The sequence below is a fragment of the Atractosteus spatula genome, chromosome 4 (genome assembly GCF_055471065.1).
Source record: "Atractosteus spatula isolate fAtrSpa1 chromosome 4, fAtrSpa1.hap1, whole genome shotgun sequence".
NCBI classification, from domain to species: domain Eukaryota; kingdom Metazoa; phylum Chordata; class Actinopteri; order Semionotiformes; family Lepisosteidae; genus Atractosteus; species Atractosteus spatula.
Genome location: NC_142709.1, coordinates 39543171 through 39568915, shown reverse-complemented (window position 1 = coordinate 39568915; position 25745 = coordinate 39543171). Strand labels below are relative to the sequence as shown.

At 39.2% G+C, this 25745-nt stretch overlaps 1 protein-coding gene across 1 annotated transcript; it reads right to left on the bottom strand.

Annotated features, from left to right (window-relative positions):
• Positions 1 to 9556: 9556 nt before the first annotated feature.
• Positions 9557 to 24209, bottom strand: slc10a2 (solute carrier family 10 member 2). The gene is made up of 6 exons (XM_088914771.1): positions 23821 to 24209; positions 23106 to 23224; positions 15837 to 15925; positions 12082 to 12257; positions 11395 to 11552; positions 9557 to 9711 (listed from the first exon to the last, which is right to left on the bottom strand). The coding sequence occupies exons 1-6, from the start codon at positions 24198 to 24200 to the stop codon at positions 9557 to 9559; spliced, it is 1077 nt and encodes a 358-aa protein (XP_088770897.1). The 5' UTR covers positions 24201 to 24209.
• Between the last annotated feature and the right edge of the window lie 1536 nt (positions 24210 to 25745).

The window sequence follows — 25745 nt, the reverse complement described above, 5'->3', positions numbered from 1 at the left end:
TGTAACACTTCGTAACTGATTGAATATATATCTTTTGTATTCTGATAACCCTCTCGATAAGATCTGTTAGGTTTATATGCATATTCTATGTATTAATAAATGTATCCTCGTGTATTAGTACCTGTGTGTGCGCGTTGTTTGAGTTATGTCGCATGGTTGGATTCTAAAGCCATCAAAAGAATCAACTTTGTGATTTACTGCTACAATTGATAATTGTCTCAGTAAATGCCCAAACCCTACAGAACTGGTGCCTTCAGAGAGCCACTATGATTACATATTTGGCGTCCCTGAATGGCTATGAAACACTACAGCAGCAATGTTTAGACTTTTTTTAACTGAGATATGAAGTTCACCAATTTTTGGGGACAACTCCAAAACATTCTAGTTGCCATTTTTCTATTTTGAAAAAAACTTATTTTAAAGTCTCCATGTTATCCATCACAGTGTTCAACATGCAAGACAAAGTTGTAGCAATTTAAAAAAATGAAATTCTGGGCTAGTTGTGTCCAACACAGTTCTCTTCAGTGCTTTTCAACTCTTGAATGAATTCACTGCAACAAAAATTATTTAATAAGCACCTGAAAGGTCTCATAATTGAATGAACATCTCAATCAACAGCTATGAAAATACTTTTCTACAATGGGTGCATCTCCGAGTTGGATCCAAAATCATTTTTGAATTTATACCTGAACTAAAATGAACTATCAGTTCTCAGACAAGCTCGGGTTGAGAAAAACAACTCCTTGTTAGGATTTTCGTTATTGCTTACATTCTCAAAACAAGACATTCGTCTTCCCTTTTTACTACAGTACATTTAAGGCATGAGCTGTATTTTTCCACTGACCTATAGATGCCCCCTGATATGTTTCCACTTGCCAGGGTTATAAGCAGTTAGGAAGCTAAAAGATAAGCAGTTTGTTAGCTTTTATAAAATTTATAACATTCCTACACATACCAATATATGGAGAAATGGACCATTATTGAGAGACAGGCTCACTGTTCCTCAGGCTGTGACAAAATCACATCCTGGGCTGCCAATTCAACAGAGATCCCTCCTCCCTCTCCCAGTAGGGGAAGAATGTTGGTCTAATCCCAAAATATTTGTTACAGTGCAGTAGGAAGTGCATTTCTGTCTCTATTTCTCCCCATTGGCAGTGGGAGCATAGCTTGTCCTCTCTGGGCAGCCAGGTCTGCCTGTGTTGCTCAGTTTCTATGGCCAGGCTGTAGTTAGGGTCTGTTAATTTTTGCTGTTATTTATCTTGTTCAAATATTCAGCTAGCGTGTATTGTCTGTTTAGGTTTCTTTAGCATTCTAATTTATAATAATAATAATTGCTTACACTTATATAGCGCTTTTCTGGACACTCCACTCAAAGCGCTTTAGAGATAATGGGGACTCCAACACCACCAATAAGCAGCATCCACCTGGCTCATGTGACGGCAGCCATAGTGCTCCAGAACACTCACCACACATCAGCTACCAGGGGGGAGGAGAGCAGAGTGATGAAGCCAATTCATAGATTATTAGGAGGCCATGATTGGAAAGGGCCAATGGGAAATTTGGCCATGATGGCGGGGTTACACCCCTACTCTTTTTCGAGAAACGCCCTGGGATTTTTAATCACAGACAGTCAGGACCTCGGTTTTACATCTCATCCGAAGGACGTGCCTGTTTACAGTATAGTGTCCCCATCACTATAGTGGGGCATCAGGACCCACATGGACCGCAGAGTGAGCGCCCCCTGCTGGTCCCACTAACACTTCTTCTAGCAACAACCTTAGTTTTCCCAGGAGGTCTCCCATCCAGGTACTGACCAGGCTCACACCAGCTTAGCTTCAGTGGGTTGCCAGTTGTGAGTTGCAGAGTAATGTGGCTGCTGGGAATGTTGGTTATGGCAATGGTTATGTTGTGTTTGTGTGTGTTTGTCCCAGTGTGTGAGCTACTGCTATTTGATCTGTGCTGTGATGTCGTTGATTCTGATTTGTGGTGCTCTAGCAGTGCTGTCCTGAGGCTGGCCGGTGCCGGTGAGGCTCGGGTCAGTGAACGTCAGGACCAGCTGGCTCAGTGGGGTCTTTGTTGGGCTCAGCTCTTGGCTCAGCATGGCCTTGTTGTGGTAGGAGTTTTGGTCGTTGCTTTTTAGGTATAGCCAATACTTTATTACTCTCTTCTGTATATTGATTAGTAAAGGGTATTGGCCTAACTCAGCCCTGCACATGCTGTTAGGAGTTTTTCTCAGCATATGGAGGAGGTTTCTACAGAATTCCATGGGCAGAGTTTCTATGGGTTGTTTGTCCCATTTAGTTTAATAGGGCAACAGATTGGATTACACTTTCAAATATTTGAAGCCAGATTCTTGTCAGCAGGCTGATGTTGAAAAGCCTCCTTCTTATTGTGTAGAAAGCCCTGTTTTCACTGCCAGATCAAAACTCCCAGATAAGCTGATAGTCAGACCAAGGTATGTGCAGCTTGATTTGTCTCTGGTCTTGTCCAGATTGGCTGTCACCCTGGCCTGACAGTACTGCTCCAGCAATGCCAGGTTCTGCTGGAGCCCCTATTCTGTGGGTGACAGCAGGACTATGTCATCCGCATAGGGCAGGAACGTGATCTCTGTGTCATTAAGTGTGAGACCAGGCACTGCAAACTGTTCCAACATTCCTGCTAACTCATTGATATTGATATTGAACAGTGTTGGGCTCAGGCTACAGCCCTGCCTCACCCCACAACATTGGGTAGAGAATTCTGTCCTTTTGTTTCCCATTTTCATTGTACATTTGTTCTCTGAGTACATTGATTTAATTATGTCGTACACCTTACCCCCTATGCCACAAGTATAAGTCCTTCATGCCAAATCTCGGCAAAAAAAAAAATCCTTTGTCTTTTTGATGGATGTGTTTATCTATCAGTGTGCATAGGGTGTAAATGTGATCAGATGTGCGGTGATCTGGTAAGAAGCCAATCTGACTCAGGATATTGTGTTCGGTAAGGAAAGATTCAGGATACTGCAAAATACTTTCCCCAGATTACTGTTCGCATAGACGCCCCTGGTAGTTGTTGGGATCAAGTCTGTCTCCACTCTTATAGATGGGCATGATCACTCCTTGATTCCAGGCCTCAGGAGAACAACCTGCTTTCATGATGAGGTTGAAAATTTTGAGCACAGCTTGTTGGAACTTTGAGCTGCTGTGTCTATTGTTGTTAACTCCATCTTGGCCATAGATTTGCATGGTCTAAGGGCCTGGAGTTTGTCCAATAGTTCCAACTTAGTGATTGAGGAGTCTAATGGGTTTTGGTTGTCTTTAATAACATCACTTTATTAACCCTTTACGATTTCTTGCATTAGGAATTTGTCTTTTCGCATACTCCAGCTTGCTCTCCATGAGACACACAGACAGGGAGAGAGCCCGCGGGCAGAGTGCAGGGTCTGCCATTGTACAGCACCCCTGGAGTAGTTGGGGTTAAGGGCCTTGCTCAGGGGCCCAACAGAGTAGGATTCCTCTGCCAGCTGTGGGATTTGAACTGGTAACCTTCCAGCTACAGGCACAGATCCTTAGCCACAGAGCCACCTATCCCCTCCCAATATAGCCAATTCCAAACTTTTTAGTTTTTCATAAATGATGTTTTGGTCTGATTTATTTATTTGATTATTTGGGAGCATTTGGTACAGATTTCCAAAATATGTTTGCCATAGTGTTCCAATTCTTCCAGAAGCAGTTCTGATTTAGTGACTCCTTAGTTTCTGCATGTTGTTTGTTTATGTATGTGTTTCTTTTCTTTTTCAGTGTGTATTTGTAATGTCTTACCATTTCACAGTAGATGAGGCACAGTTTTGTGTTGTGTGGTTGTCTGTGTTTTTGATTTGAGAGTTTCATAGTGCTTTTCTAATGTTTTTGCACTCTTTATAACCACTTTTCTTTTGCTTTTGTTTTTTGGTACAGTAGCCTTTTGATTTTGTTGTTTTTAGCTTAGATTTTCATGCTAGATTGTGAAATAGGTGATTTAGTTTTTGTGTGGCCAGGTTTATGCCTATTTTTTTGGCTTGATATGGAATGTTTAGGAATCTGTCCAATAATGTCTGAATTTCTTTATTGCCCAGTGCAGTTTGATATCTGTCCAGGCTGTCTGTGTTCCATCTGCACACCTGGTTGAGGTCGTACAGCTGGCTAATATCCAGGGCCAGATTTTGGTGTTCGTAGGCCCTAGGCCACCTGTGGCAAACTACGGCTACGGGCCGGACGTGGCCCGCCAAACCAGTTTTAACCGGCCCTTTAGGTAAAAAATAAATTAGTCAATATTCACCATATTCCATTTTGTTTGGTGCTGTTTTTTGTTACATTTCTTTTTTCGTGCCATTAGAAGGCACACAAAAGTTTTACCACAGTGATTCCATACTGTACATCGCGCCACCTAGGGGAGGTGCCATTGTCGGTCAGAGTATCTCAGGAATAGCCAGTCAAAAAATTTATTACGAGCAAATCCCGCTGTTCATGCGCACAGAATGTATGAGTCGCGTGCTACCTACCTACCTAGGCTGTGTCACATGACATTGGCCACAAGAGTCGGCAGTCTGTAAGCAGCGTACCAGTTGATATAGCCAGCAGCCATTTCAAACTGCAACTCACAACTGGTAGCCCACTGAAGCTAAGCCGGTGTGAGCCTGGTTAATACCTCTCAACCTCCTGGAAAAAGCTAAGGTTGCTGCCGGAAGAGGTGTTAGTGGGGCCAGCAGGGGGTGCTCACCCTGCGGTCCATGTGGGTCCTAATGCCCCAGTATAGTGACAGGGACACTATACTGTAAACAGGCGCCGTCCTTCGGATGAGACATAAAACTGAGGTCCTGACTGTCTGTGGTCATTAATAATCCCAGGGCGTTTCTCAAAAAGAGTAGGGGTGTAACCCTGGTGTCCTGGCCCAATTTCCCATTGAACTTTACCAGTCATGGCCTCCTAATAATCCCCATTTATGAATTGACTTCATTATACTGCTCTCCTCCCCACTGATAGCTGATGTGTGGTGAGCGTTCTGGCACACTATGGCTGCCGTCGCATGATCAAGGTGGATGCTGCACATTGGTGGTGATGGAGGGGAGTCCCCATTACCTGTAAGCGCTTTGAGTGGAGTGTCCAGAATAGTGCTTTATAAGTGTAACCAATTATTATTATAAATTATTATTATTATTGACCACTTTGGTGTTTCATGTTTCTATGAGTGGTCATTTTGAGTTTTTTGTTACATGATTGCAATTGAGAAGTTTTTAAATATGAGTAAAAAATGTGAAGGACATGGAGCCTACTTCTTAAGAGAAATGGAAACGCAAATACAGAAAGTATGACGACAGTTTCTTGAATTTTCTGTTTCATGTGTATAATTGTGGACACTGAAGAATGTCCTCAGTGTGTTGTCTGCCTTAAAGTGTTGGCTGCAGAGAGCATGCTCCCCAATAAATTGAAATGTCATTTGGAAACTGTTCACAGTAGTTTGATAAGTAAGCCTCATGAGTATTTTTCACGTAAGCTTAATAAATGAACAGAAAGCTGCTTTTTCTAACCAAACTACAGTCCCCAGCAAAGTTCTTTTTTGTCATACAAAGTAGCGTACCGAGAAGCACTATGCAAAATACCTCATACTATTGGAGTACCAAGGAATAAGCAACAGCTCTGTGAATTCTGCTTCCCTTTGCAATATCCTGACTTTGTGAAGCTAGGTTTTCAGCACTTGCGGTTATCAAATCCAAGTTCAGATCAAGAGTCAATGTTGAGAAAGAGATGCACATTGCCATTTAAAAAATACTACCCAGTATTTTTGGTGAATTATGTTAATATAATATATGAAACAAGCCTACCTACCCATTACGAGGCACAAACAAAAATACATTGTATTTCTCCCCCTTTAAAAAAAACAAAACATTGATGTTAGATTTTTACATTTTTATTTAATCATTTTATTTGCATTTTACAAAGATGTTGACTGTTTAATTTTTTCAAATTGTTTGCACATTCAAATAATTTCAATAAAATGTGTTGTCAAGTATTTTTACTATTTTCATCAAGCCTATTGGCTTTGAAAATTATTAAAAATAATAAAAAAATTGGATCAACTTGGTTTTTATTTTGACCCATCATTTCCTTTTCAAATTTATAATCTTTTGTTAAATTTTGCACTGCCATAGAACTTATTTTTGACACAGGGAAGGCATGTGGAAAATTTGACAGGTCAAAGGAAGCATGGACCAAAATGTTTGGGAACCCCTGCTTTACCAATTTGATTCACCAGTTAGAGTGAGTCCATCATACTGTGAGTGAACCTGCACCAAAATGAGCGTATTGAAGAAGCAGAAAGTTGACAGTGAATGCAGTGTTCAACAAAGAATGGACTGCAAAATACTTTATCACAGAGGTTGGAACAAAGGCTATATGTTTAATTTGTAAGGAAAGTGTCGCAATATTCATAGAATACAATCTCAGTTGGCATTTTTCTACCAAACATGCTAACTATGCTAGCAATCTGTCATGCGAGGAGCGGACTAACAGAGCCTCCAAACTAGCCACTAGTTTACAGGCTCAGCAAAACGTATTTTTCCGCCCTTCTACTATTCAAGAAGCCAGCACAAAGGCAAGCTACCTGCCTGCATATAAAATTCCTAAACAAAACAAGCCGCTCTCTGAAGGGGAGCTTTTGAAGGAGTGTATGATAGAAACTGCAAAAATTCTTTATCCAGAGAGCAAGAACAAATTTGAGAAAATACGTTTATCATGCAGAACAGTTACCCATCGGGTCGAGGAAAGCCAAAGACTTGGCTTGTGAGTTGAAAGTCAAGTTTTATTCAATTTTTATTTTTTAATTTAATTTTTTTTTTCTCTCAGGTTATCGTTAACCTTGAACTAATAAGCCTATGTTGGATTCTAAACTTATATAGGGCATAGGCTATCTGTAACAACACCCTGAAGTGGTCCGCTATACAGTTTCAAAATTTTATGTGTCCCTTGGGACAAAAACGTTTGTCCACTCCTGTCCTAGGCACTTTCACTCCGAAATGTGCAAAAAGAGGGGTAAACGCCAATTGAATTACTGTACATCGATTGACATGATGCACCTTAAACTATTGTAATGACAGGGGGATTTGCATAGAATGAAGCTCGCACACCTCTGATGTGCCGGCAACAACACGTTTATTTACCTCCACCCCTCGGACTTTGACAGACAGAGATTGAAACTCCTTGAAAGGGTTACACACACAGGGTAAGGATTAAGTCATGGGCTAGTCATGGGGCACATTAAGTCAAGACTCCCCTCCTCTCTGGACCCCCTCCAGTTTGTGTATCATCCCAACCAGTTTACCAATGCTGTATTCCTCGCCCTTCACCTTGCCTTGAGGGACACTTATGTAAGAATACTGTTCATTGACTTCAGTTCAACATTCAGCACAATCATTCCTCAGAAACTGATAGAAAAACTTGCTGAATCTCAAAGCCTCCCTCTGCAACTGGATTCTGGACCTTCTGACCAAGAGACCTCAGACAGTCTGAATTGGAAACATCTCTAGTACCGCGATACTGAACACCGGAACCCACCAGGGCTATGTACTCAGCCCACTCCTGTTCACCCTGATGACTCATGACTGCACTGCTAAGCACAGTGCAAATTACATCACGTTTACTGATGACATGACAGTGGTGGGCCTCATTAGTAACAAAAATGAGGCACCATACAGAGAGGAAGTGGAGCAACTAGCGGACTGATGCTTAAACAACAATCTGTCTCTGAATGTAGATAAGACAAAAGAGATGATAATTGACTTCAGGAGGGCCCGTGCTGATCACTCCTCATTGCACATCAAAGCTCCCCTGTGGAGACAGCTAGTACTAAGTTTTTTGGTATGCATATCACAGCTGACTTCACTTGGACCGTCAACACCACCTCCCTGGCTAAAAAAGCACAACAACGTCTCCACTTCCTGTGACGACTGAGAAGGGCAACTATCACTTTGATACTTGTAGTTTCTAGAATAGAATAGAATTTCTAGATAGCGTTTGATTATTGATTTGGAGCACCTAGAGTCGATTGCAAGCATGCATCAGCTTGTTTTTCATTAGTTACTAGTGTTCCCCTTCTTCACAGGCCCTAAAAATTGCATGGGCCCTAGGCAATGTGCCTTCAGTGTCTAATGGGAAATCCGGCACTGCTAATATCATCGTGCTAGCATTATGCTATCAAAGTAACATGCCTGTGTTCCAGTTTTTTGCAGTGCTTTCACACTACATACAGTAATCTTGAAATTATGAAAAGGAATGCCTGCATGCATTATAGAATGTTGTCACTATAAAAAATATTTGCCCAGTTAAATATTCATCCAGATATTAACATTCAATATACAAAACAGCTAAATGCAATAAAGGAACATTCTATTCTAATTGTTGCATGTTGTGAAACATACTGTACAGCACACACATTTTATTATACACAATAAAAATCTTTAAAATATATATATTTTTAAAAGTGCTTGGGTGAAGATGGGGAATGAAAATGAAACAAGCATGTAAGAAGCATGATATTTATTCACAGGTGGGCAGTGTACAAGCTTAGGGTTTGTGCTCCTCCTGAACTTTTGTTTGAAACAACAAAAGGCAGACAAAAGAGAGCTACTATGTCAAATGTCAAACTATTGCTTTGTCACTAAAAAGATTAATCAAAGCACTATATAATAACTACTGTATGTTCTATTAATGTTAATACATTTTGATTAAACACAAATCAGTATAGTTAAATACAATATAAATAATGTAATGTTAAAACAACAGATCACACAAATATCTGACATTTAAAGTTTTTATGTTCAAAATTATCTCCAGAAAAAAAGGTTTAATGCAGTAGAAATATTGCTATTGTAGTAAAAAGGGTAATAACTGTGTATTTTTTATTTTATATACACCAGTTTATATTTCTTCTTAGTTCATTTGACTTACCTTCACAAATCTCATACTATAACAGGAGATATGAAACCAAAATAGACTAATCCCCAGAAGCATTGTTTGGCTGGATGTCCTCTTTATATAAACTATGTTAGCTCAGTTCTCCAAAGGCAGCACTAAGGCACTTGGGGAAGGACAGAAGCACTTCTCACTGATATCACTATGATCCATTCACTGATACACTGCAAGATTCCTGACAATCCATAAATTTGCTGCTCCAGTTCAGGATAAAGGGACTGACTATGATCCCTCTAAAACCCATCCCTCAGTCCAATGCATAGTGTTATTTGCCGAATCCCAGCAGAAGTAATCCATTGATATAACTTGGTAGCCCAACACCCCGAATTAAAAAAAAATACATGCCTTGTGTTCCATGATAGACGCACAATGACAATGACAGCTATTTCCCTTTTATTCACATGGCACATGGCGAAAAGCTTCTGTCAGGATGTTCACATGCCTCTGTTTACTCTATCAATTTGATGCCAGCATCACCATAAAGTGTTTCAACACTAAATTTCAGTAAGATCCGAGTCTGCAAATTTGAAAAATAGAAGGCTGTCATGACTTCAGTGCCTGATCAGTTTCATTTACAGGTGGGTAATTTTTCCATTTGATGTGTTTTCATCAGTGTGAAATCCACCATTTGTGAAAGTGTGTGGCAGTTCCATCTTGCGTTGAGACGATTCTTTCTCACACTCATCCCCTTGATCCTTGGAGAATTTTCTCTTGTATAACTGATAACCTAATGGAAATGAAATAAATATTATAAATCATTGTTAGACTGGCTGTATCAGGTCTTTTTGCAATATGTCTTCTGGTCATATCCAATACAAAGCATGAGATGTAATTCAAATTTAAAATATCTAAGCTTATGGTGTATACTGAAATCCAGATCGCAGGCCAGATCTTTTAGTATGCTAAAAGTGCAGGAATCTTAATAACATGATAAAAAAGTGTGTTATCAGTTTTAATTAAGTCACTATGCTAGGTCACATAAAGGTGAGTATACAATTGTGTTTTGTGTCCTGACATATGAGTTTTATAAGCATCCTATTGACTGCATTATTTTTCTCAACAAATGGTTATGAAAGTTTTTAGAACAAAACAAGAATTAAATTAATTTATATCTATGAGATTTCACTTTTGGTCATGTTCCCTTTACCCACAAATTTATTCATAAACAAACTGAAACTTCTCACTTTATTTCCCACAATGCCTTCAAATCCTCTTTTCCAGAATAAGCATGAAATACTGAATTTTAGCTCTATGCCTAATTTGTGGTAATGTTGTGAATACACTGAGGCACAATTTAATTAACCTCACAACTGTGAATCAATCTAATCTTACAATTAATTTTTCTTTGCATTTCTATGACCTGTTGTTGCTTGGATCAGTAGGTGATAATCTACAATTTGCACTATATTTTCCAAACCAATGCCACAATATAATGACTGGGTACACAGTACTGTAGGATCAGAAGTTAAACTGAGATCTTGAATACTTGGTCATTTATATTCCCATTACATGTTTCAAAACAGCGTGGATGTGAACTCTGATGTGCTGACTAAATTATACTCTAGGTTTTCACAATCTTTAACACTTAAATTTCTCCCTTAATTCACTTGTGCAATTATGAATGTCCCTTTCATATCTGCCATTGAGTGAGACTGCTGGCTCAATGGCTATTGTGCACTACCTTGGTAGGTGTCGTGTTTCAGAGGTGAATGAAGTGGGCTCCCTTCTATGTGGAAAGAGATTTAAGATCTTTTGGGATGAAAAGCTCTGTATAATTGTAAGGGATAATTATTATTAATAGGTCTTGTTTGCAAAACCTGCAGACACTGAAGAAGCTTGTGAATAAATATATGTAGGACTTCTAAGACAAACATCCTTCTATTAATTTATAGTATACGAAATATACAATATGTGTGTTATCTTAATATAGTTCTATAGGTTACATTTGTAATCCAATCAATTTCTTCCTCTTAGAACAAGTGCATTGCATGATACAACAGCCTCAACATGATGGGGCTTTACACAAAATTAGTCTACTAATTACTACTGTCTACTAACTTGCAGAAAAAACATGAAACAATAGCTGAAATAGTTATTTTTGTTAATTTATTTCTCTTTACCATGGGAAAGAAATGGTATTCCAAAATGAAGTCATCATGCATCTTTTAATAAATGCACATGATGCAAAAAGAGATATGTATTTGAAAATTATGTTACTCCTGTACATTGTTGCTGTTCTTTTTTGGTCAAATTCACAGCCATCATTACAGCTGTGTATTTGGCTACACTTTCATGCTAAAATATAAATATAGCTCATTCATTTAGTGGATGTTTTTTTTTCTTGTATGTGATCATGGGAGTAGAACAAAACAAAGAAATAAGGAATATTTAAAAAATAATTGTGACCCACTTCCAACAATAGAGAGAGCGAAGACCAGCTGAAAAATACTGTAGATTAGTGGAAAACTGAACATCACTTCTAGCTCTTCAGGCGTAAAGGACAGTTGAACAATTGTGCTGCACAACTGTGAATTCTGGAATCCAGTCTCTAAGGCTATTGTCCGACACCTGTAGAAAGATACAAAAATAGAATGTTCCTTTTTTGCTTCCAGCTAGCATTCAAGCAGTTACAGTTTTGGGGTGTGTTTTATACAGTAAATAAGCACCACATTGCACACATGCCATGTGTACAGGTTCCAAATGAATGATTTTCTTTCAATGTAGTAGAACTTCAAATAAGGTTTATGGTGATACTGTATGTTTAAATTAAAAGTCCCAAGACCTCCCTAAATGTATGTCTATCTAGCCCCTCATATTGTCTGAAATTTAAAATTCTTATATTCCGAAAACTTTTTTTGACAAAATGAAAAAGAGAGCCAAATAACTTTCTCTAATTGCAAGTCCATCTCTATTAACTGTAGTATACATTAAAGATTTACTTTGTTTTTTCCTCAATAAGCATTTATACTATATGTGAAAGTATGTCATGTTAAAAGTATGTCAAGTTATCTACTCATACTAATAATTAAAATCTACTAATCAAGTATTAAGTATTTTTTTAAATGGTCAAATAAGTAGAAAGAAAAATGTTTTATACCTATAGTAGGGCTGTCCGACTACTCGAGCAAGAAGAAATCCAAGAGCAAAGCCAATAAATGGATATATAGTTCCAATAATCCACAGAGCAGGGGAAATGACCCAGGAGGACTGATACAAAACACCTCCAACTACAGCAATAATTACAATCAATAGTGTGCCCATGATGGAACCAACCTATAGAAAAAAATGAAAAGACAATTGTAATCAGGAGCTAAGCAATTGTGTCAGGCTTTCCTACCAATGCATTGAATATTAATGACAAAACACAGAATGATCCTTTTAACAGGGGATTTACAGTGCATACTTATTTTAATTTAAACAGGGAAGGCAATCCTTATCTCTAAGAACCAAAATAAGGAAATTGATGAGGGACTGAAGGGAAACATCATAACACTTTAGTCAATGTATTATTCATGTTTAACTTAGATGTTACCTGCACATTTACATCCTATATTGTACTGTATCTTGCTGCTTTGTTAACTACAAAGACAAGTCAACTGCACTACAAAACCTGACTACAGCTACAATAAAAGAAGGTCCCAAACACCGTTGAACTAGTCTTTTATCACACATCCATTGCTCAAAAAACTATTTTTGTCTTGTATTCTCTTGCTTGTATTCTCTTTAATTTATTTAAAATATAATGTCGTTAGTCCTTGGGGCTTACAATATATTACACATTTTTTGTAAGGATAAAAAATAACATGAAAAAGATTGTGTATCTGTGACAGCCAGGCCCCAACTACCCCAGGCGAGTATTTTCTGGACCTGCATCACAAAAAAATGGTACTACCTAAACTCGAATAAACAGCATTCAATAATCACTTTTTATTACCACTACAATAAGAACCAAGCTATATACTTCTCACTACAATTTTCAGTTTTATATGACAACAGTGATGTTATAGTTTGGAATCTGAGAACCATATATAACTTCTTTTTATTTTTACCATATTTATAAAGAATACAAATCTCATCATCCCAGTTCCAGTAAATTCAAAAGGTATACCATACCTATTACTACATGTAATATACAGATCTTTTTTCGCCCCATGAAGACAAGAAAAGCAGGTTTGCTCTCAACTTCCTGACAGCCGTGAGGGCAGGTGATAATTGTCACGCCCTCTGCAGCCAGTGGGTGCTCCTTCTCTGTCCTGTCTCTTGTTTCTGGTGCTTTGCTGTCCTTCCGGTGTTTCTCTCTCTCTGGGGCTATATATTTCTGGGTCTTTCATTTGCTTTCGCTCAGCATTGATGTTCGAATGTCCTGAAACCCACCTAGCACCAGGTCACCCCACGTCCGCTACCTGAGGGCATTGCTTTCTATACGGCATTTCCTTAACAGCTAGGCCCGGGCTATCCCCCGTCTCGGTGCTACGCATAGGGTCTTTTACGCTCTTCTGCCATTTCACAGTTCATCCTTTCCGACATCCGTGACAGAATGCTGAGCCATTTTCGACCCCGCGAGCGGCGTCTTTTGTTTTTTCCGCAGCTTTTTTCTTTTTCTCTGGGTTTTTTTTCAGTTCTTCTATTCTAATCACGGGATGCTACTCCTGGCTTCCATGTCTGTGAGCAGGTCAGTCTGTGTCATGCTGTTCTGACATACACTCCTGATTACCTGGCTTTCCTTGGGTTGTCTCTCCCGGCGTGTGTGATTGAATGTTGAGCTGGCTCTCCCATCCTTATTGCTGGATATCACTCCGGTCTTCCATGTCTATGAGTGGGTCCTGTGCCTGGCTTTCCACGGGTTGTCCACTCCGATATCAGCGTTAGTTTGGTGAGCTTTTTGCCATTCCTCCATTCTTTTCGCTGGATATCTCTCCGGACATCCGTGCCTGTGAGCGGACTACGGTCTGGCTTTCCTCGGGTTGTCCACTCCGATATCAGTGTTAGAATGTGAACGTGCCTATTACCCAGTCTGCGGTATTTTTCCCCGGGTTTTTTTTTGTTTTTTATTCTTGTTTTTGCCTGGTGTTTTGATTTTTCTCTTCCTGGTTTCCCCTTCTATTTGGCCCCCCCCCTGCTCCCTGTGTCTTGGAACTTTTGGTTCCTATCTGTTTTTTGTAGTTTGTCACCCTGGTCACCCAGGTTTATGTTTGTTGTGGTTTGTGCTTGTGTACTTGTCTTTTTTTTGTTTTTAGTCTCCGGAGCTCTACTCGAACCCCCCTTCTTCTACCCAATAAAGGTTTATACCCTGGAGGAGGGGGCAGCTCTCAGCCGTGGACTCCAGGAGGTTTCCTTTCAGTTAAATGAGGTTTTTCCTCCCTCCAGTGCTGTGCAGCTTATTTACTTGTATGGGCGTCAGGAGCCGCCCATTAAGGGGGGGGTACTGTCAAGCCCTCTGCAGCCAGAGGGCGCTCCTTCTCTGTCCTGTTTCTTGTTTCCAGTGCTTTGCTGTCCTTCCGGTGTTTCTCTCTCTCTGGGGCTATATATTTCTGGGTCTTTCATTTGCTTTCGCTCAGCATTGACGTTCGGATGTCCTGAAACCCGCCTAGCACCAGGTCGCCCCACGTCCGCTACCTGAAGGCATTGGTTTCTATACGGCATTTCCTAAACAGCTGAGCCCAGGCTATCTCCCATCTCGCCGCTACGCATAGGGTTTTTTACACTCTCCTGCCATTCCAGAGTTCGTCCTTTCCGACATCCGTGACAATAATAACATCATTGTTGGTTGACTGTTTTGGGATCTGTTCGTACGATGGTCTGTTACACTTCAGGGGGCAGATGTCAAAGGTAGGTCTTGGCTAAGTAGATAAGATCATACATCTGGAAGTGAGTGGAGATGTGCGGATTATAGAATCACTCCTGAAAGCACAGCACCAAGACTCAGGTCATGAATCCTTCATGGGTAAGAATTTCAGCTTTTAGACGCTTAAAGTCTGATGCAGTGGTGCTGTCAAGGTCATAGTAAGGCTTCTGTGCTTCGCCACAGATGAAGGCAGCCATAATACTCACCCGGAGTATAGAATGCCAGCTGTGGTGTTCAGCCGTCTTCTCAAAAGCCCTCAGGTATGCTTCAATGTTATCTTCTGCAAGACGTGAGCAGGCTGGACTAGAACCTGAGCTGCGGTGGCAAATTCAGGAGGAGGGGATATTGTTTTTTCCACAAAGTAATGGATTTGTGCCAATGCTGCCTCTTGGAATGTTATGAGCTGAGCCCGAAGAATATCCTGGGATTGTTACTGTAATCCATTAGCCTTATCTTGAGCAGCAACCAATAGGGCGACCACGCCTTCTATCATAGCAATTCTGTCAGCCACAGTGATTCCCTTTTAGAATGTAGCTCCACATTGGGTACCACAACGTGATAGTGTGTGGAACTTCTTCTCTACTGTTATCGCCAGCTTTATACTCAATATCTCAGGATGAGATAGAACACTGGTCGGAAATCACTCTTTAAGTACTTTAATTTTAAGGTCAAGCATTAATGCGTGTGATGGTAAGTTTTCTATTTTTGAGGAGAAAATTTTGGCTTAGCTGAACTATGCCGAACGGAGCATGCATGTGAGCATCTGATATAGCTGCTTCTATTTAGAGCAACAGCTATAGGCAATGATGTTATTATTACATTCCCATGAAGCTTTTAGGGAGGTTAGTCGGAGCCCTATGTCTTCTCGTGGTGACTAGTGGATTTTTGTGACAAAAAAAGATCACCTCTGTGTCACACATATGTATACAAGACTTCATCTATTACTATTATCAAGTTCCATATAAAACTCACAATCACTGTGCAGTGTCACTGCAGTTATGTCTTACCTTAAGAATCATCTTCGCTTTTTTGGGCCATCTGTACTTAACATAGATTCCCAGTCCAACAGGTATAAGAAGTGCTACCAAAGTGATTCCTAGACATAGAACAGTTAAAAGTTAGAAATATAATGACATATGGTTGGACATAAACAAATAAATGCTACATTAAAAAGTTTGTATGCAAGAATATGTATAGTATGCATTATTATACTGTCTTAATTCAATGTTTTCCCATCTTTATGCCTTCTTTATGCAATATGCAAGAATAACAATTCTATGGAGGTATTCTACTTTATATTTTGCCAATTTAATGTCAGCTAGTAGTTTATCCTGCATCTGTATATTGTTTTTCAGCTATATGAATGTGTAGAGAGGAAAGAATTGTGTAAATGCTAGGAAAAATCTGACAATGGTCACCTGATGTGACATTATCAATTACAATGGAAATTGTAAAGAAATGTTGCTAGAGCTAATAAAGGAGCTAGGGTTTAGATCATTTCGAGAGAGGCTTGGTTTTAACTTCTGTGTCTGTTTCCCAAAACCCATGTATTAAGGTATACATACTACCACACCTTGTCCCTGGCAATGACACATTATATATACTGTAAGAACATAAGAATTGTTACGGATAACAGAAACTATCGTTTGATGTTAAGTGATCCAAGAATCGCATCCAGGTGTATCTTGAAGAATCCAAGGTATTGGCTTCAACAACAAGGCTGGGTTGCTAGTTCCATATTCCCACAACCCTTTTGATAAAGACGTGGCTCCTGTTTCAGTTTTCAATGTATTACCATATAGTTTCCTCTTGTGCCCTTTGGTTTATGTTTCTCAAGAAATCTGCTGTGTTGGTTTAATCTAAATATATCACATTATACTGTATGTCTGTGCATCCATGACTTTTTTGATGATTGTTCAAAGATCTGCACATAGCTGGTTAGGCACCACCTAACTTGCCTAATTTCTAGAATATGCTTTACATATACAATCAAAAATGTAAGTGCTAGGGCAGTGAAATTAAATTTGTCATTGTTGCTGTATACTATTAAAATTTTTACACCAATAAACCCATCAATCTAAATAAACCCATCAATCTATTTTCCAACCATTTGATCCAATTTAGGGCTGTGGGGGAGCCTAGCAAGCAATAGGTACAAGGCAGGGTACATCCTGGATGAGACGCCAGTCCATAGCAGGGCAGACACTAATACATGCACACTCTCACATCCAAGGCCAGAAGCCAATTAACCTACCAGTATGGTTTCGGTTTGTGAGAACATACTGGAGAATCTAATGAAAACGAAAAGAACACAAACAGATAACACCCCAAGTCCAGAATTGAACCCAGAGTCCTGGTGGTATGAAGCAGCAATGTTAACCACTGTGCCACCTTGCCGCCTTGCCACCCTCAAAAGATAAGGCAATAACACAGAATGTCAGCTTTTAGAGCCCTATTAGAACAAACATGTTTATGTGTTCAGCCCCGTTCAATTTCAGGTCAGCATAAATATTACTCACATACCCCTTACATGTAATGACTGCTTTAAGCTTACAACCCATCAACATCACCAGACTCTTAATATGTTCCTTTTCAATACTTTGCCAAGCCTTAATTGCAGCCACTTTCAATTTTTTACATTGTTGTAGAGTTTTCAGACTTTAGTTTCCCCTTCATCAAGTAAAATGCATGTTCAATAGAATTCAAATCAAGAGATTGACTTGATCAGTTAAAAAGTGTCCATTTTTTCTTTGTGATGAACTCCTTGGTTAAGTGTGTAGTGTAGCGCCCTTGCTTGGTGGTGAGGAGGAAGCGCACCTAGGCACTCATGGTACTGCGAAGCAGGCTGGGACTTGTAGCCGGGGGGGGGAGTCTGAGGGTCAGTTGTTAACGAGTTACCACCCTAACCATGTGTATGTGTTCCATCGGTCTCCTTATGTGTGTGTAGAGCTTGTGTTTGGTTTTTGTGTGGTTTTGATAGGAGAATAAAAGCAGTTGCTTGTTTCGCTATCTCATCTCCTCCTTTGTCCTGTGAGAACTTGAAAATGCTACAGTAGTATGTTTTTGATCATTGTCTTGTTTCAGGGTGAATCCCTGCCCATAAGTTTGGAGGTATTTCTTTGGATATGGGCAGACACCATGTGTCTGAACATTTCAGAATTTATTCTACTGTTGCCATAATCAGTTAGATCATCAATAAAGAAAAAATTAGCCTGTTTCAGATACAGTTATGCATGACCAATCAATGCCAATATCTTCACTATAGTTAACAGATGAGGTGATTTGCTTATTATCATTTGCAGTTACTCTCTTTCTCCATACTTTTGTCTGTCCAACTTTGATACAGAACATCTTTGACTCATACTTTTATTTCTTTTCAAATTCAATGAAATCTGGAGTTTAAAACGGTCAGTCAATATAATTTATCTTAATTTATCTAATTTATCTAAACAACTAGTTTTTGTGAATTTGAATGAATTATTTGGATTGTTGTCTTGTTGAAATATTCTTGTGTCCCTGCTTGAGACAGAATTAAGCATTTTCTCAACTTTGGCTTCATTATTTTTATGCCGTACATACTGCTGATGAGCAAAAGCTCAATTTTAGTTTCATCTAACTATACAATTTCAAATGTCATTTAGATGCAGTTTGTTAAATGTGATTTTCCACTTTTGCAAGAAGACAAACAAGACAAAGATGAAGAAGACAACGAAGAAGAAGACAAACAAGATGAAGAAGAAGACGAAGAAGTAGAATCCTTACAATTTCTTTTTACTGAAACATGGCTAGCAGACAGTATTACGGACTCGGCAATACACCTAGACGGATTTTCTGCCTTCCGCGTGGACAGAACTACAGAGTCCGGTAAAACCAGGGGTGGGGGAGTGTGCATTTTTATTAACAACGTGTGGTGCAACAATGTATCTACCATCACGAAACACTGCTCACCTGCTCTGGAATTTTTAATGATCAAGTGCTGCCCCTTCTATCTGCCGAGGGAATTTACAACTGTTATTATCACCACTGTCTACATCCCCCCTGACGCTAATGGCAAAGAAGCGCTAGAGGTACTGCACACTGCAATAAACAAACAGGAATCTGCACATCCCGATGCAACCTTTATCGTCGCAGGTGACTTCAATCAAACAAATCTCAAATCTTTCTCCCAAAATACCATCAGCATGTCTCCTTCCCAACGAGAGGAGAAAACACTCTGGACCATGTTTACACCAAGATTCAGAACGCTTACAAGGCAGTACTCCTCCCCCACTGTGGAGACTCAGACCACATCACTCTGTTTCTCCTCCCGGCATACAGACAGCTGCACAGGCGAGTGAAACCAGTGGTCAGGACGGTGAAAGTGTGGCCTGAAGGAGCTGAATCAATCCTGCAGGACTGTTTTGAATGCACTGACTGGAATGTGTTTAAAGAGGCAGCCACACAAGGATCATATACCGACATACAGGAATATGCATCGTCAGTCACTAGCTACAGTATATCAGGAAATGTGCTGACGATGTCACACTCACAAAAGAAATAAGAACTTTTCCTAACCAGAAACCATGGATGAACAGTGAGGTTCGCACCCTAATCAAAGCAAGGGATGCAGCATTCAAATCGGGCAATAAATCAGAACTAAGGTCAGCCAGGATCAATCTTAACAATGGTATTAAACATGCAAAAAACACGCTCAAACAGGAATTAGAGGAACACTTCACCACTAATGACCCAAGGCGTATGTGGCAAGGTATACAGGCCCTCACAGACTACAAGAGGAAGAACATCTGTGCACCTGCCCATGATGCCTCCCTGCCTAATGAGCTCAACTTCTATGCTCGGTTTGAAGCCAACGACACAGAACCAGTCATCAGAACTGCACCCTCCGCAGCTGACCAGCTGCTCTCACTGTCTGCAGATGAGGTGAGGAGATCTCTGCTAAAAGTGAACACACGCAAGGCTGCAGGACCCGACGGCATACCCAGTCGCATCCTCAGAGCCTGCGCCAATCAACTGGCGGGTGTATTCACAGACATTTTCAACATGTCTCTGGCCCAAGCCGTAGTCCCCACCTGCTTCAAGACAACCACCATCATCCCAATACCAAAGAAAACCACAGTGACATGTCTTAATGACTACCGACCAGTGGCACTAACACCTGTCATCATGAAGTGCTTCGAGAGGCTGGTCATGAAGCACATTAAGGACACCATTCCAAACACAGTGGACCTGTACCAGTTTGCCTACCGGTCCAACAGATCCACAGATGACACAATCTCCATTGCCATACACACTGCCCTATCCCATCTGGACAAAAAGAATACATACACAAGACTACTATTCATCGACTTCAGCTCAGCTTTTAACACTATCATCCCAGAGAAACTAGTCAAGAAACTCAGTGCATTGGGTCTCAACACCACCCTCTGCAACTGGATACGGGACTTTCTGACAGGCAGACCTCAGGCTGTCAGGCTTGGAAACCACACCTCCGGCACACTAACTCTGAACACTGGGGTCCCCCAGGGGTGTGTGCTTAGTCCATTGCTCTACTCCCTCTATATCCACGACTGTAAGGCCAAACACAACACCAACTCCATCATCAAGTTTGCTGATGACACCACAGTTGTAGGTCTGATCACAGACAATGATGAGATGGCCTACAGGGAGGAGGTCAATCTCCTTATAACGTGGTGTGATGACAACAACCTCACCCTCAATGTCAGCAAAACCAAGGAGCTGATTGTTGATTTCAGGAAACTGCAAACCGGACATGCCCCTATCCACATCAATGGGACTGAAGTGAAAAGGGTCAGTAACTTTAAATTCCTTGGCGTCCATATCACCGAGGACCTCACATGGTTTCTCAACACCACCTGTCTGATCAAGAAAGTGCAACAGCGCCTGTACTTCCTAAGACGGTTGAAGAAGGCCAAGATATGTCCCCAGATCCTCACTAACTTTTACAGATGCACTACAGAAAGCACACTGACAGGCTGCATCACAGTGTGGTATGGCAACTGCAGTGCTGCTGACCGCAAAGCCCTACAGCGGGTGGTGAAAACTGTCCAGTCCATCACTGGGGTTGCGCTCCCATCTATACAGGACATTTATGACAGACGGTGCTTGAGGAAAGCTCTAAGCATCATCAAACCCCACACACCCCAGCTACAGACTTTATGATCTGCTACCATCTGGAAAACGGTACCAGAGCATTCAGGCCCGGACTACCAGACTCAGAGACAGTTTTTACCCCCGCACTATCAAACTATTAAACTCCCAGCCTCTCTCACTCTCACCTCACCTCTCACCTATGATCTGAACCACACAGTGCCTTCTTTCTTTCTTACCAAAAACCCAAACTCACATTGAAAATCTACCTCTACCATACATGTCAAAAGCTCACTCCCCATAATTTCTATCCCTTTATTTCATTCTGTTGATGTATGTTTTTGCACATAACCTGTTACCTTTTTGCTGTTTTGCACATTGCCTGTTGTTGTTTTTTTGCACATTGCCTGTTGTTTTTTGCACATTGTCTGTTGTTGTTTTTGCACATCGCCTGTTGTTGTTTTTTGCACACTGCCTGTTGTCTTTGTCTTTCTTTTGTTATACAATTGTATTGTTGTTGTTGTTGTTTTTTTCTTTGTACTACTTATGTCCGAGAGCTAGCTAAATAGCATTTCGTTATACCATATACCTGTATATGAGTATAATGACAATAAACTTGAATTTGAACTTGATATAGCAATTTTCTGGACTCTCTGGAGACACAAAGCTTTTAACAGGTAGTGGGGGCTCCATTCCACCATCACTGATGTACTGGCAACTTCAAATTGCAATTGTTCACACTTCGTATCTTGAAGTACCAAACATTCTAACTATTGCCTGTGGTGTCACTTACATCCTCTTCCTTACCAGTATCCCTATATTTCTTAATAATGGGTAGTGCATGGGATAGTGGTAGAGGCTGCTTTATGTGGATTTTTTAGCAACCATCCCCCAAATTGTGATCATTTGCCTGCAGTCTTTGAATAGCTAGGATGATGTATGTTGCTTTTTAATGTCTTTCATCTCTAGTTCTTTAATAACTGAGAGAAACAGAAAATCTTCTGCAGAGGCCTCTATATAGTTTTATTGCTCTACGGTTCCATTGCACTTCCAATGAGCAAAATGTATTTAAGGAACTACTTACAGTACATGTGTGAAGAAATATAACCTTCATGTTTTTTGGAATCCATTTATTTATGACAATTATGACTACGGTAAGTGAAATTCTATTGCTATATTATTATTATTATTATTATTATTATTATTATTATTATTATTATTATTAGCAAAACACATTATCCAGTCTGTAAGAAACTTGTTTTGTTACATTGTTATTTTCCTGTTTCATCATGGTTGTGAATAAATCTGGAGAGGACTGAAAATGGGTGGCACATTGAATATTCATTATATGGTGAATCCACTTGGGTTCTGGGTTTGATCAAAAAGTTTCGACCTTCTATCTGGAGTTTGGATGTTTCTTTTGTACTCCTGTGAACTCTACTATATCTCCATCATCCAAAGACATGCTATCTTGATTAATTTATGTCTCTCTCAAAATCTCAAATACCACTGTGTGACACGTGACGGTTTAGACAGTTTCACCTTAATCAGCATTGTTAAATAGCAAAAATTAAGTTTTGTTCTCTTAATTCTTAATGAATGCATGTGCTCAAAACACATCAATAAACCACTAAAAGTACAAGAGCTGTATAGCTTTAAATCTGAATTCCAGTATGATTACTTATTACTTATTACTAACATTACTTATTAGTTAATTACTTATTACTTATTAGCCTTATAATTAGGTATAAAGAAATGGAGCAGCATTACACCCAGCTCACACCTTACGAAATCTTCCAGTTTTCACTTAAACAGTCATTAGCCATTCAAAAGTAAAAGATCTTTGTTGGGTGCATTTTTCCAAAGTTAGTTACCTAATAGGTCATTAGTTGTTTTTTAAAACAATTAAAACAAAAACCCAGTATCCAGATGTGAAATATCAGTCTTGTCTATCATGTTTACTAAAGGTAACAAGCATACTATTGTTGATGTTACTATGATTTACAATAAAATTATAATTTCCAGTACACCAACAATATTTTTTTTCATTTTTCAGTTACTCTATTGTACAGAATTAAAAGAGAACCGTGAATTTGAAATAAAATCTTTTATTTATTTTTAATTTATTGTAATGAGAGCAGTAGATGAATTAATTCTTTAATTCTTACCTATGCTGTCATAAGGTATCTGAATTGTGTCAGATGATGTCCACATTTTGGTGTAGATCAAAAGACAGAGAGGCATCATCCCCATTGCCAGGATTGATGAACAGGCTGTCATACTTATGCTACAACAAACAAATTATTAGTAATCACACAAATTTGTAAATAATTTAAAATACATTAAATTATTAATACCTCCACTCACCAAATTAAAACAAATTTCATAACTAAGAAGGATATAGCACTTATTGTTCAAACGTCAATACATATAGTGCTGTTAGTGACAACCTCCACTGTACTGCATAAAAGCATTACTATACATGCTATAAGACATAATAGAGTACAAACATATGAAAACAATCACGTGCCTTCTATTCAAAATATTATTTGGAAAATATCCACTCTTCCTTTCTTGTAAAGTTCCATAAGTTACATGTCACCAGAAAAGTTAGCTGTTTTGGAATGCAATTTGGACCACTGAGTTGAACCACATCAGAAGTTTCTCCTGTTGTGTGTACATTTTATCTTACATAAACACTCTTCTAACATTTAAACATTTAAATTGATATAGAATGCTAATCAAATCAGAGACAAAATGTAGAAATCTTATTCCCTATATTTTTTAAATATTACATTTTTGTCGTGATTCTTTATACTTTTTTTCATTCTGTGAATATTATGTCCTACTTGACGTACTAGCTCAATAAAAATGAGTTGTTACCTGAGATCCATGTCTCCATCCAGCCAATAGGCTAAAATATTTGATCCAGATCCCCCTGGACAGCATCCCATGATCAGGATTGCTACTGCTTGAACTGGCAACACATTGAAAGCAAGAGACAGCAGAAAGGCTGTGAGGGGCATGATTCCAAACTGACAAAGGAAGCCCACGAAGATTCCCCAAGGTCTCTTGATGTGCCCCCATAGCTTCTTTGCTTCCACCGTGCAGCCCATAGCAAACATCACCATTGCCAACATGATTGTTAAGACCGTGCTCAGAACAAGGCTTAGGACCTCATTAAAATTGCTAGGAGGTACAAGGCAGGATGTGCCATCACATACTGTGGCATGTGTGGAGCAGTTTGGAGAAGTCATGTTCATGACTATAGAAAGCAGATGTCTTGTCAGTTACCAGCTACAGGCAGAGAGATCCAAGTGTCACTATACTGTACATGTGAAAGTCAGAATGTCAGTTCCCCTTCTAATTCTATCCTTTTAAGTCATGAGAAAGCAATTAAAAGAAGTCATTAACTTGAGTTTCTTTTATGAGTTCAGTGTTCAAAGAAGAAGAAATGAGTAGCATTGTTCCAACTAAAGAAAAACCACTAGGTTCAATGAACATAATCATCACTTTGTTTTTTTTATCACCTTTGGTCTTAACTTTTATTGTCCCTTTCCAGACACGGCTAAGCACCTCATATTAAAATTCTTTTTACAATGCCACACCAAGAGTAAGACACCACCATGTGCGTCATACTAAATTTCTTCATAAAAAGTCAGCAAAAAACATTATGATACTAGAGCAATCTGAATTACTGTAGAAAGGTCATTTGCTAACCTTATGTCATGTATAGCTGGGCTGTGGCCCTTTGTGATTCCTGTAAGAAACTAGAGGTTAAGCTTTAAAAATCAAAATGGGATGATTGTTTCACATGTTCCACTTAAAGTTTAAAGTACACTTTCAGAAAAACCATCCAAAGCATTGATTTTATTTTTAATCAAGAGCTTTCTATACTTTAATCTATTTTTTTAATCTTCTAGCAACTTGTGTAATCTATGTTTGCATTTATTCAGTTAATTTATATTATGTGTTGTAGCTGGTAGGGTGAGACTGCAGTTTAAAGGAATTTATAAGTCCTCTTAAGAATATTAAAGATATCAACATTAAGGGGCAAGAGTTATGCACTTATTGAATGCTGAGAGGATGAGTCTGAGGGGATGAAAGGATAACTGAGAGGATGATTTGTTTCCATTTATTTTTTGTATTTTTCTGTATCAAGTACTGAGTATTTATAAACTGTCTAGGCATTCCAAGGAAATTGACATTAGCAAATTCTGCACTGTTGTAGTATTATCTAATTGACTCTCTGGTATTAGAATTTATTAATGAAGAAAACATATGTAAATAACACATTCATACATAAAATGCTTACAGGAGGCCTGTATTTCAAATTCACATGAGTACATTAAAGGTCAATGGCAACATCAAGAAGTTTTAAATACCTCAACACATCAGTTTGTCAAATGTCTGCTTCCATTTTCTTTGGTTCGGTTGCGCGGTTACTGAAACGTCTATAGTTAATATGTAATGTTTTAAATAGCTGTTAGTTTAGTCATAATTTTAGATGCCCTTCCACATCCACAAATTCAAGAAATTACCAATTACATTTACTAAAAGTAAACAAAGACATTGATCTATGTGGTCAGGACAGGACTAGGATTAATCATTTCTTTTTATAACCAGGAACAACCTATAAACGTCTTTGAATTTGAGACCTTAAAATGCAGAGACATTTCTATGTCAGATATTTAGTAAATCCTTTATTGAAGACTGGTGTTGAAAATGGTCCAGGCAAAACTGAATGTAAAAATTGTCAACTGGCATTTCTTGGCACCCTCCGTCCTTTAAAAATTAACTGAGGACTC